Genomic DNA, 12,278 nt, shown 5'->3' with positions numbered 1-12,278 from the left:
TTAGAAAATAAATACAAACAAAAAGTAATTAATTTAGCTTTTTTCGACATGAAGGATTTTTAAGTACAAGCCAGATATATCTGTTGTCAGTATTTTAGCCCCTTCTGTTTCTACAGAGTGGTTATGTATGCCCTGCAAAGATTCAAAAGGAGCTGGATTTGTGTGCGCATATGGATGGGTCACACTGTGGCTGGCATTCCACACAAACCTGCAAAGAAAGAAGCACTGCGGATGAGCCGGAGGGGACCTCCTTCAGACACACCCTGCAGCAGTTTGCTGCTACACAGCTGTAACACACCTAGGAAACAAAAGCAACGTAGAGAAAATGCAATGCAAAAAAAGTTTAAAATAAAGACACACAGACAAGAAGGTGATGCACAGGAAAAAAACAAACTGAATGAACAGATGGCCTCATGTTTTCAGAAAGACACAGAACCTGGAAATATTTACCTAAGTTACTTCCACTGCGACAGGTTCCCAAACCATTCTGATTCGAACTCAGCTTTCCCAGGCCAGGATCTTGGTTGATGTATTCAAAGCTATCTTGTAAGCTAAAAAGTGTGAATAAAGTCAGTATTCCTTAAGAATGTGATGAACAGGCATTACTATAACTTGAGAATTAGGCTCATTTTATGGAAAAAAAAAAAAAAGAGGGCTGAAGATTACAAACAAACTCAAGTAAGTTTTTTTGAAACTGTAAGGAAACAGACATTTATTTTCTACATCTGCTCCCCTTTGGTTTACTGGAAGTTTTTACTCTACCTCACACCTTGGGATTCAGTTTATTCACATTTGCTCAGTTTTGGGACAAGGAAAAATAGAACAGATAAGAAACAATGTATCTTCACTGCTGAAGGAAACAGAAGTGGGGTACAGGGACATAAAGGTTTCTCATCATATTCCCCTTTTTCACCTTTGGGGAAGCAGGAAGAGATAAGAGGCTTTGACTGTACATGGCTCCTAACCTCTGAAGTTTATTGCATGTCCTGGGCAAATAAAGAAGCAGAAACTCAGATTTTATTTTTTTAAACCTGGGTGGTCTGGCTGGGATCTACCAAGAGAATCCTTCTCCACAACCTCCATTTCATATTTTTTACTAGCTTTTCCACTTCATTTAAGTCATCTTTAGAAGCAGTGACAGAAGGGCTACAAATGGGTAAAAAATAAAAGCCAACTGCATTGGATAGGGAATTAAAAAAAAAAAAAGATATAAATAAAGTTCTTACTTATTGTTGCTTCCACTGAAGCTTCCTACCCTGGCTGAGAAGACTTTACTTATCATCAGCTGTGGGGGAGAGCTGAAAGGATAAACAGTCATTTCAGTGAGTCATCAATTCCAAGTGCCTGACAAGAGAGTGCATCACAGAAAAGGACACTCACCGTATGTAGTGAATTTTCAAGGTGGAGCCTTTGTAACTCATTGCCACTGAGCCAAACATCATTTCTCCCAGCATGTTGACATCAGAAGCTGGTCTGGTGTACTACACAGATAAGAAGATGGGAAGAGCAAAGTCAATAATAAGTTGGCATACTATTTAATATAATGCCTTAGTGCTCATTTTGAATACAGAATACAAGTAAGCTCTGCTTCTCCATGCAGACTAAGATCCCACATGGTTTTAACACAGCGCAAGTACAAGCAAGTACAGCTGGAAGATGTACTCTGTTCTGCTCACTAGATGGGCATTATTACTCTTGTCTGCAGGGGGACCTTCAAAGGCAAAAAAAAAAAAAAAAAAGGAATAAAGATCTACTGCATTTCCAAAGAAATAGCAATGTTCCCATATACAGTGTTTGATGAAACCTGGAGGTGTCCATAGGACTTGCGTCCTGTAATGTGGATGCCCAAGCATTAAACTGACTTTATTCAAGTGAGTAAGCTCTCCCACCCTGCCCTTGCAGAAAGTTTCCAAGAAACATTTTTGTTTAGAAATTAGTGAAGACTGTGTTTCTAAGAATAATCAGACTTCTTTTATTTTGTTTCAAAGACTGATCAGCAATAGCAAATATTTTTCTAGATGAAATGTTTGTACTTTTACTGAGAAACAGCCCGAGTACCTGAAAAACAGTTCTCTTGATTTCATGTTCTAGTAAGACAATCTAAGGGTCTCTTAATATACCACATTCAACATGTTCTTTAGAACTGACCTGAAGCATAGATAGAAATCTTTCAAACCAAGAACAGAGAACACTATAGTACTTGTTATGACTTTCACAAATAATAATGCTATTAAATATCTTCTGTAACTCTTTCAAAGATAAGACCAAGATAGACCAAAAGGTTAAGATATATCCACATGCTCTTAGCCTACAACAATTTAAAGACAGAGCAGATATCATAAGGTTCAGATTAAATTGTAATGCACCAGAAATAAAACTAGTCATCCAATGCATGGAAGTTAAGGTTTTTAAATACAACCTTCTTCAGTAAAAATGGATAAATACAAGCAAGAAAAGAAATGAACATTACCTGATACTTCGGTATCTGTTCTTTGATACTGTGCATACAGTTTACAGAGGGACTATGGGAAGAAATATTGTTGTTCCCATTGCTTGCTTGGCAGTTCTTGGCAGAAGTCTTTACAGAAGCATCCTCTATCATTTTCTGTATCAAAACAGAGCAATATGGTGAAGACAAAGCAAACATGAGAACTCCCACCTCTAAACATAGCATAGCAAGATTTTTCTTCAACTACAGGTAAGCAACAGAAATAAGAGATACTCTTAATGGGTTCCAAAAATAGGTATCAGATTTATAAGATGTTTTTTAAAGGCCAGCATCAGAGAAAGTGCAGAACTACTCTCATATTTGTATTGTCAGACAAGTTTTCATAGTGTCACACACAGAGTTATTGGTCAAAGTTCCACTGGAAGACCATCCCCAATTATTATGAATCCCTCTGTGTTAACATTTGCCAAAGTTTATGCGAACAAAATCTGAGCTTGTGCATTGCTTACAAACTGATTTCTGTAATCATCTGCACAATTAATCAATGAAATTACATATAACTTTTGCTGCTCAAGTGATTAACAAATTTCTTAAACAGAAGAACAGCCAGCACAAACAAGGGGTGAATAAAGCATCATTTGGTAAAAGTACCTGGTTATAAAGTCTATTTGTTAAACCTTTGTTTAAAGAAGAAAATAGGCAAGCAAATGCTTAAAAATCCAGCTGACTGTTTAACTCAAACTTACTCCCAAGTCAGTCTTCAGATGTTGCTTTAACAACACAAAGATGTAAAGGAAGTCTCAGAAAGATACCAATTACATTAATGCTATTTGTACATGTTTCATAAGACACTGGAGTTTGCTTAACAGTTCTGTTTAACAAAACCCAATGAGAGTTTGCTTCCTTTGACAGCTGTTTTTCTTTTCAATTTGAATGTCCATTAGATGTCTCTCAAAAGCACCACATCATTTGAACACACTTCTCACAAGCACTTGAAATGATTTATATGAAGGGAACAAAACTATAACCTTACAGCAATGAAAATTGCTTAGAAAGTCTTAGAAAGCTTCCCTCTCACACTTAAGCTTAAGAAATTCAAAATCCCCGAGTTTACATATATTTAACATGTATTAATGTAAACATTCATTCACTTGCTGCACATCAAAATGAAACGTATTTTTCTAAGTCTCATTTTGTACCAGCATAGCTTTAATTCAACAGGAACATGCATCAGCACAGATCAATAACATTTTTTTCAAATGTTAGCAAGGTACATGTAGACAGCTTACAGAAAAGAAAGCAAGCTAGAAATAAAGAAATAGTAATAAACTAGCTGCTAGTAAAAAGCTCAATATGTAAATTTACATCATGTATTTTGGCTCAGCAAGATAATAAAGGAATAACAGGAAATTAAATGGAAATAAAAGTAAAATCCAATATTCCACAAGACTGATTTTTAAGATGAACACTACAGCATAATAAACATAGTTTTAGAATACTAAGTCATGATGACAAGATGATGACATGAGCAAAGAAAAAAGATGAAGAAAAAGAGGAAGACCAAGCCAAGAAAAGTAGACTAGATGATCAGTCATTTTTAAAAAATGATATATAAACAAGTCAAGCTCCTTTACCCGTTTAAAAATAAGCCTACTAGCATATTAAAAAAGTAAAATCCTGATGTCTATATTTTATCTTATATTTGCACTCCTTTTGTGTATTTTTTTCCTGGAATAGTATTCATGTGCTATTGCTTATCTAATCCCAATGTGACTGTCATTATGGGTTTAGAAATGCACCAGTGTCAGTAGTCACATGTTTAATGAGCTATTGACAAAGTATGCCTAAAAAAAGTGGTCTGACATACATCATCTACAGAAAGAATTGGATATTAGATCAAAAACACTGAAAAGAAATTCAGTATATTAAAACACATATGGTTAAATGGAATACAGACCTGTCAGCTCCCCAAGGTAAGTTTACTGTATACTTTAAAGGCAAACGATCTCTTTGAATACTCAATGTGACTAAGCTTTACTGTATTCCAGGAAAATCATAGAATCAACTAGGTTGGAAAAGACCTCCAAGATCATAAAATCCAACCATTACCCCAGGGCTGCCAAGGCCACCACTAAAATGGATAAATGCACAATATATACATACATACACACATTTTTTTAACAGGACTGAGCTTATGACCAATCTTGACTTAAATTTAAATGAATCTAGTCATAGGCTTGCTGTTTGATAACATACCAGACGAACAGCCAATATTCAAGATCACTTGTAACATCTGTGTGTTTGCATGCTTTTCAAAGTGCTTTGGGTGTTTTAAATGAGCACCTAGATTACTGTCTGGCTAGAAAAGATATTGTAGCCCTTATGTGTTATGAGAAAGGTTCTATGTTAGTGTTGCACAGAGTTTCTGATAGAACATTTTGTCATTAACTTGCAACGTATTCAAGCAAGAGAAATAATTTGAATATTTAAATGAATCCAGAAATATATTTCTTCCTCACATGTCACGTTTTAAACCAACTTTAAGATACAAAACACCCCGGATTTAGGGTGGAGGGGGAGGAGCGTGGGAGCAAGATTAACAGACCACTCTGACCCATTTACCCTCTTAAGCAGATGATCAGTCATCATCTGATGATGCTCCATCTTACAGATTTAGCACAATGGCATATTTGCACTGTGACTGAAATAGAGATTGCTGGGTTTTAAGCACCTTCATAAAGAATTTCTACAAGTCACAGTTATTTATACGTAGCTAGTGATTCTACAATAAACCATGCTAGTCTGACAGGCTGAAGTTGCTGCTTGTACAAAGGTTTCAAAACAACCAACCAACCAAATCAAAATAATTCAATGTAAAAGATAAACAAAGAGCTAGTAGAAAACAGAAACCAACAAAGCAACCACAAAACAGAAAGTACCTATGTTTTACTTGTCTTAAAATCAACTAAGTACAGCACAAAGAATCTGCATCTTGACAGAATCTACTCTTGCTTCTACATGCGCCACCAAAACTCCCATGGCCATATATTGCCATGCATCAGTCTTACACATTACAGCATGGTTAGCCAAAGTGAAATTATCTGTATTCACAAAAAGCTAACAACTTTAATAATCAGAACACCAAAGGAAGACAAGCACACTTAGAGACATGATGAACTTCACTTGAACAACGAGACTGCACAACCAGGGCTAACAACAAAAAAAGCAATCCTAGTTGACATTAAAAAAGCTAAGGAAATACTCAGTTTAGAGAGGCATAGATTGAAAGCAAATCAGATCTAAGTTTTAATGCCATATTTGTATTATAAATACCAAATATGTATTCAAAGGCTTTTTGGAATCTAACACACTCTGGTTGCAGCCATCGCAGAATTGACATCAAGTGAAAGATCACAAGTAAGATTAAGAAGTTCACATTGTTATATTAAAATTCCTGCTTCTGGGAAAGGAAAGAAAAGAGCAGTAGAACAAATGAAAAATTAGCATTTCATACCTGAACGACAGCCTCATCAATTTTGCGGACTGCTTTGGAATCAAATAAAACCTGTCTGCCTCTCCTCTCACAGTCTTGGTAAACTATCAGGCGGATTTCATTCAAGTCAAACTCTGAAGTGGACCAGCTGCAGGTTACAAACACAAGATATTAAATAAGCCTGCAAAGTAAGCACACTATTTTAAGTGAACAAACAGGTATTCAACAAATACGTCTTTTATTCAGCCTTTGCAAGAATCAGAATGTAATCACAGAACTCCAACCAAAAAGGAACTCAAAGGAGCATCTCAGAGCCCAGTGTCACTGATACATAGACAGGCACAGCCAGACCAGTTTTTATTCAACCTTTCTTCAAGATCTGGAGCATCGTCATTGCAAGGCAAGTGTACCATTTTGTGCAATTCACTCAGTGGCAATGAAAAACAACGGATTACCGTCCTCTTTACTACAGCCTTTCACAAGCTCAAGGTTTACACCCTCCCTCATCCTTCTGTCATCTAAACAACATAAGACAAACTCCTTTTGATCTATTCTTGTCAGTTTAAGTTACAATCTTCCAAAGTTTAATTATTGTAACTGAAAGACAAGGTTTCTGTTGTTCCATTATTTTTCCCCCTTTAGGGATGTTTTAGGGTTCACAGCGCAATCATAGATTACCGAGGCTTGATCTGCAATTATGACTAAACACATTAATAAGTGAAGCCAAGATATCACTGAGATTCAACCTGAAGCAAGCCAACTCTCTCAAGCCAGAACCTCCTCATTCCTCAGACATACAACATGGTACAAAACTTGCTTCCCTGCTTTATTGCAGGAGGCTGAGAGGCAGACCTGATCACTGCTGTAATGGCAAGAGACTATTTCCCAATTCCACAGTGAGTCAGACTGCACATTAGAGTATGGAGGCTTGCCTGGCCCTCAGGTTCAGCTACAGAATATGGTTTTCATGATATGTAGCTGAAAAGTTGGAATGAATGTAAGAAACCTACTACTGCACAAAGCAGTGCCACACAGCACTGGTGCTCAGTCATATTGTCTTATCCCTGACCTGAATGGACCACATCTAGGGGGTAAGAGTACAACTGTTATTAATAGTTCTTGGCTGAACAAATTGCCTAAGAGACTTCAGTCAAGGCCACACTGATGTCCCAACCAAAAGGATGTTTCATTTTGGAATTTTCCCAAACTGCCCTACAGAGAAGCCAGGCAGAGAATTGAGGGAAGAGCATGAAAAGTCTATACAGCTGAAAGACAAGAATTTCTGAAGCTATTTCTCTTATTCCATGCTCTGTTAATAGCCATAAATCAATAGGAAGGTAAACACCATAAACTCCTGCTAAAGTCAGTAAGGTAACCATGGGCAACTGCTTTAGGAGCACACTTAGAGACTTACAAATTTAACATAATTATAAGTAAAGCCAGCTTTCTTTCTTCTTTGTGCTTCATCATGCATTTCAGACATCAACTCTCCCTTCTACATAGCCATAAAGAAAAATAAGCCTAAATTTGGCACCTCTTTTTCCAAAGCTGTAAGACCTCATCAAGCCAGAACGCACTATTCTATTTTTAAATACCTTGGGACAGAATAAGCTAGATAACAATCTCTATTGTAAGGTACTCTGATACAAGTATACTCTTTGTGCATAATATACAAGGGTTCAGTACACATCAAAGCCATACCATGGCAAGATGCTAAAGGCTGTTTTGCCATCAACAGTGAGGAAGCTTGTTGATGTGTAGCACATTACTGCCAAAATTCTAGGAGTGCCAGGCAGATTTCTCTTCAAGTCTTCCCTTTCAAAGGGAGTCACAGTCTTAAGTTAACCTGCATGAGATCAGACCTGATACCATTGTTGATAGTTGCCCAACAAAGATCCTACACACCTCACATATACAGAGCTGCAACTACACCATCTGTTTTAAAGAGTCTGTTACTAGCTTCTCAGCCCACTGCCTGTGCAAAGCTCTTACAGAATCCAGTTATACAGAATGCAAGAGAAGTCAGAGCCATCAACAGATTTTGTTCTAGTCTGACGCAAAAACCTGACGCTCTTCAGTACCAGATACTGACCCCTCTTCAGTTATACAGCTATCTATTTAATTACACACTTTCTACAATAGACAATACCTGAAGTAACTATGCTGCTTTCTTAAAAAGGTCACAGGTCTTCATTTCTTTTAACAACAAAGAGAAGGTAAGTCTCTATAGCTTCAACTTAAATTGCATGCAAGAACTAAGCCTTATTTACCTCCAGGACTAGCACAGTAAGATCTGTATTTCAAACCACAGGACTGCAAGCCTAAACTGAGAAAGATTCATTGTAGGCACATATTGAGACAATTCAGCCCTGCATCTGCTCACAATGCTATAAGTATGCTCAGTATCTGTGCTGCATAAATTTAGGTTTTGTTACGAACAGGTGAACTGCCACATTCTGCACTAAAGCAAACTGCGTGTTGCTTGTGTGGTGCCAATCTCTGTATAAAATCCAGTTCACCTGTTATAACAAACACTAAAGTAGAATTCAGTGTAACCTGCAGAGATGCCTTTCCCACACAGCATGCTAGAATTAAAGACTCCTGTAATCTTTCAGAACTTCAAACAGATTCTAGTACCAGACGGCAACAAGCTAGAGAAGTTACATAAATCTATCATAAAAAGCTTTGTGTGACTAATAGACCAAATCTAGGGAAGTAACTTCAGATAATGCTTCTTACAGTGCTAACAAAATATCAAACATGCTTTAATTAAGTCTTTCCTCTCAGGCTTTGAATTACCCAGAACACATATGCAGCTCTTGCAGCAGTCCTTACAGAAGAGACCCATCCTACTAAAACCTCATTTGGTAAGATCAGGTATACCTATAGGCAATTCATATCGCCATATAAGCCTATAGTCCCATTACTTCCACGTGGAATCTAGCACAAGGCCCAAGACTAGTCAGATGACTGGAATGTTTTTCCCTGCCACAAAAGTTGATGAGCACTACTCACTACTACTCATTAAAGGGTACTTACACCCTTTAATGTTTAAGCCAGCTTACACAACATACAGACCCCAATATAGAGAGAGTGGGATCATCTCCTAGAAGCAGTGTTGGAGAATACGGACAGGACACTGACTTCATTGGTCAGCTCTATTTTCACATTCGTAAAAAACAAAACCCTAAACCATTACTTATCTCCGTATCAGATTCTTGCTTATTTATTCCTTCATATTCTTAAAAATTAGCTCAAATTAATATGAACTCGTGCAGATGTTCGTATTTCAGATTAAATGTGGCTATTTTGACCAAACATAATGTTTTCTTATTTGACCACAAAAACAAGAGCCCCACATATGCTTTCCCTCCTTCTTGTAACTATGTGACCCTTCCTGTTACACATCTGCTCTGGTAATTGCTGGACTCTCCTGTGAACCAAACTCTCTGCTGCAGCAGCAATTTGTCCCAGCACACTGACATAGATCAGAAATATAGCTGGACAAAGGAAGGAAGCAGAAGGCAATGGAACCTCCACCTCTTGGTGGCAGCATGAGTTATGCTAACTCACTTCATCCGTGGAGCTATATACGTTTAGAAAAGGGCACAAAGAAAACATTCCCTATGCATTTCAAAGAAGTATTGAGGCTAGTTAGAATGTTAACTGAGTTCTCTTGTCCCCAAGTCAATTTTCTGCCTGCTCAGTACGCTGAACTGACTTCAGCCAGTTCAAGGATTGGAAAGGCCAAGGCGAGCAGAAGGGGAAAAAGGGCAACGGCATGATGCCAGAAAGAAAAGAAAGAGGTGGCAATGCAATTACTCCCTTCTGCATCAGCAGTCTGTTTGCCCAGCTCAGCTTATCTAACCTCACCTTCAGAGTGAATCTTTCCTGCACATAGAATCATAGAACAGTTCGGGTTGGAAAGGACGTTCCAACTCCCCTGCCATGGGCATGGAAGATGCTAGAACTGAACAAACATCAAATCAAAAGAAGTAAGTAAAATCAAGCCGTCTGTGTTCATACAACAGGAAAACCAGGTCTAAGGATACTAAACCAGTACAGATAATTTTTTTATTATTACATATTTATTTATTTAAAGAAAGCCACAAGTCCAGAACAGCTTACAGATACCCCAAGTTTTCTCCCCGAATTTCATATTAAGCTTAGGTATGCTTTATTTTCTTTTAAATGGCACATAAGCTACTTTCCTTTTGCTTGTTCAGCTTTTTTTCCATTACAGTTACAAGACAGAGGCAAGATCTCTCTTACTTAGGGAGAAACAAAGTCATTTATTTGTGGTAAAAAGTCATAAAACATTTGCCCTATTCTGCCCTGTATCAGTATTTTCAGTTAATATAGATCTCCAAATCCTGATCTTTACAAAAGAAGCTTCTGGTTTACCTTTATAGCAATCAGCAGGCATGCAATAACTGAAGGGTGACCTATTAATTTACATGCAAAACCTACTTCAGCTGACCTTAAAACATGTTTGAAAATTACTAACCACTCACTACTTCAGTGCAACATCTATAGGCTAGAGAAATAAATAAAGAAAAAATTTAAACGTATCTATATCCTTAGATATCTGTCTATATTCTTCTACTTCTTAGATCAGGAATCCTGAATGTAGAATATTAATTCTAACACTCCCGGGTGTTTGAATTTGGAAAAAGCTGCCCTGAACCACATTTTCAACAGTTATGTAGCAGTAGACACTTGGACATTGGAGATATGCTGCTACACATATGAAAAAGATGTCACAGAAGTCAAACAATCACTACTCATACTCCAGATTACTTGAATGTAATGTTTGATCTAGAAGTCATTTACAAGTAAAGCAGAGGGTTCCCCTCTATATTTTGCCCCCCTCTTCATAGCACTCTCCTGTCTGCTCTGTGCACTGTTATTACTTGACCCACTAACACAGGAGGTGACAAAAAAATAAGAGAAACCAATTAGAAAGCTAGAAAGAGAAGGCAAGATTATTTATCCTTAACTGAAAAGAAAGGCAATTATCCTTCAAGCCTCAGTTTGCGTATACATAAATCTTATATATCAGAGTCAGAAACACAGACTGAGTTTCAAAAAACAGTGGAAACTTTTTCGAGTTTCAGTCACCATCACAATCAAGAATTAGCTTCCAACAGAACTTTACCAATTATTTACAAAATAGTCTTTCGGGCACATGATCATAAATCTAACATCAACTAAAAACATCCATTCTCTGTCAAAAATTATATATATATTGAAAAAGTCACATGCATACCTGTTTTGCAGCAATCTAGTCACTTTGCTCACACAGCTGACACTTCGGTCTTTCAAAGATTTTCTAATCCTTTCATCCAAATTGGTACAAGAGAGATTATTTCCAAGTGGTACACTGCTGTTGTTTCTTGCATTTTCTATTTGTCCCCCTGTGCCATTTGTAGCTTTTGGTGTACCCCCACACATTTTCTTTTGCTACAAATCTTCTTGTAAATGTTCCTCAATGAAACTAAATACCCACTGAAGAGACACAGGCTCAAAGCAAATTTCTTTACTATAGATCAACCATTAACAATGGTAATTTACCATCGGCTTTCTTCCCTATACAGGAGCACAGTCTGCTGCAATAGGAGAAAAAAAAGGCAAAGAGATCTTCAGATATTCTATAAGCCATTAATGCAGAAGACAGCTGTAGCTAACGTACTGCTGTGATTATTCCAGACAGAGGAGTAGACATGACTTTCAAGTTTCAGAAGCCACCGTAGACTTGCTCTTGCTGCTGTTAGGGTTTTTCCTACCAAGCCTGGCTCAAAACTGTAGCAGATACAACAGCTAATATTGACTTTAACTATGTTTGTTTCCTGGTATGTGATTTAGGTAGCTGGCAATTATGTAGTCACAAGACTGAACCATATGGCCTCCCGGAAAAAAAAAAGCCTAGTTGCTTTTGCAGTGACTCGCCCTTAGTTGCAAGGTTGTTCTAACACTGGCTACAACACCCTGTTAATGGCCCTCATGTGAGCAAGCGTCATCTGACAACCCCTAGCAACCTCATATAGCTTAGGAGCAAATAAGCATCTGCCATCATCGCCATATGGTTATCAGTTTAAAGAAATGACGAACACCAGGAAGCACACTAGGTACCCTGTGCTGTAATGCTTTTACTTTTAAGGCCAAACAGCATTTACACTTGGCCGAGAACCTGAAGCTACTACTTGGAAAAGTATTTTTTTTTTAAAGTAGAAGAGAAAACAACAACCAAAAGAAGTCTGTCACAGCCTTCAAGTTGGTTGATGAGAATTTATAGTCATGTGCTTATTAAAACAATTCAATGGCAGTACCGATGAC

The 12,278-nt window shown here is 37.5% G+C and overlaps 1 protein-coding gene across 4 annotated transcripts in view; it reads right to left on the bottom strand.

Moving 5' to 3' along the window:
- The window catches only part of FNIP2 (folliculin interacting protein 2), a 50,766-nt gene that overhangs the window by 22,790 nt on the left and 15,698 nt on the right, over nucleotides 1-12,278 (bottom strand). Inside the window, exons 1-7 of one of the 4 annotated variants that reach the window (XM_057419020.1) lie at nucleotides 11,212-11,783; nucleotides 5,964-6,090; nucleotides 2,471-2,605; nucleotides 1,381-1,481; nucleotides 1,227-1,298; nucleotides 451-551; nucleotides 209-298 (exon numbers count right to left, since the gene is read on the bottom strand). In XM_057419020.1, the coding sequence (XP_057275003.1) occupies nucleotides 209-298; nucleotides 451-551; nucleotides 1,227-1,298; nucleotides 1,381-1,481; nucleotides 2,471-2,605; nucleotides 5,964-6,090; nucleotides 11,212-11,396 (811 nt within the window). In that variant the 5' untranslated portion in view covers nucleotides 11,397-11,783. Of the gene's footprint in view, nucleotides 1-208; nucleotides 299-450; nucleotides 552-1,226; nucleotides 1,299-1,380; nucleotides 1,482-2,470; nucleotides 2,606-5,963; nucleotides 6,091-11,211; nucleotides 11,784-12,278 lie in introns of those variants that run through there. The other 3 variants (XM_057419021.1, XM_057419022.1, XM_057419024.1) reach the window with 3 other exon arrangements.

The sequence above is a fragment of the Pezoporus wallicus genome, unplaced genomic scaffold (genome assembly GCF_028554395.1).
Source record: "Pezoporus wallicus isolate ANWC-B61680 ecotype Strahan unplaced genomic scaffold, APGP_CSIRO_Pwel_v1 contig_2384, whole genome shotgun sequence".
NCBI classification, from domain to species: Eukaryota; Metazoa; Chordata; class Aves; order Psittaciformes; family Psittacidae; genus Pezoporus; species Pezoporus wallicus.
The sequence above is the reverse complement of the archived record's forward strand: the minus strand, read 5'-3'. Positions and strand labels throughout refer to the sequence as shown.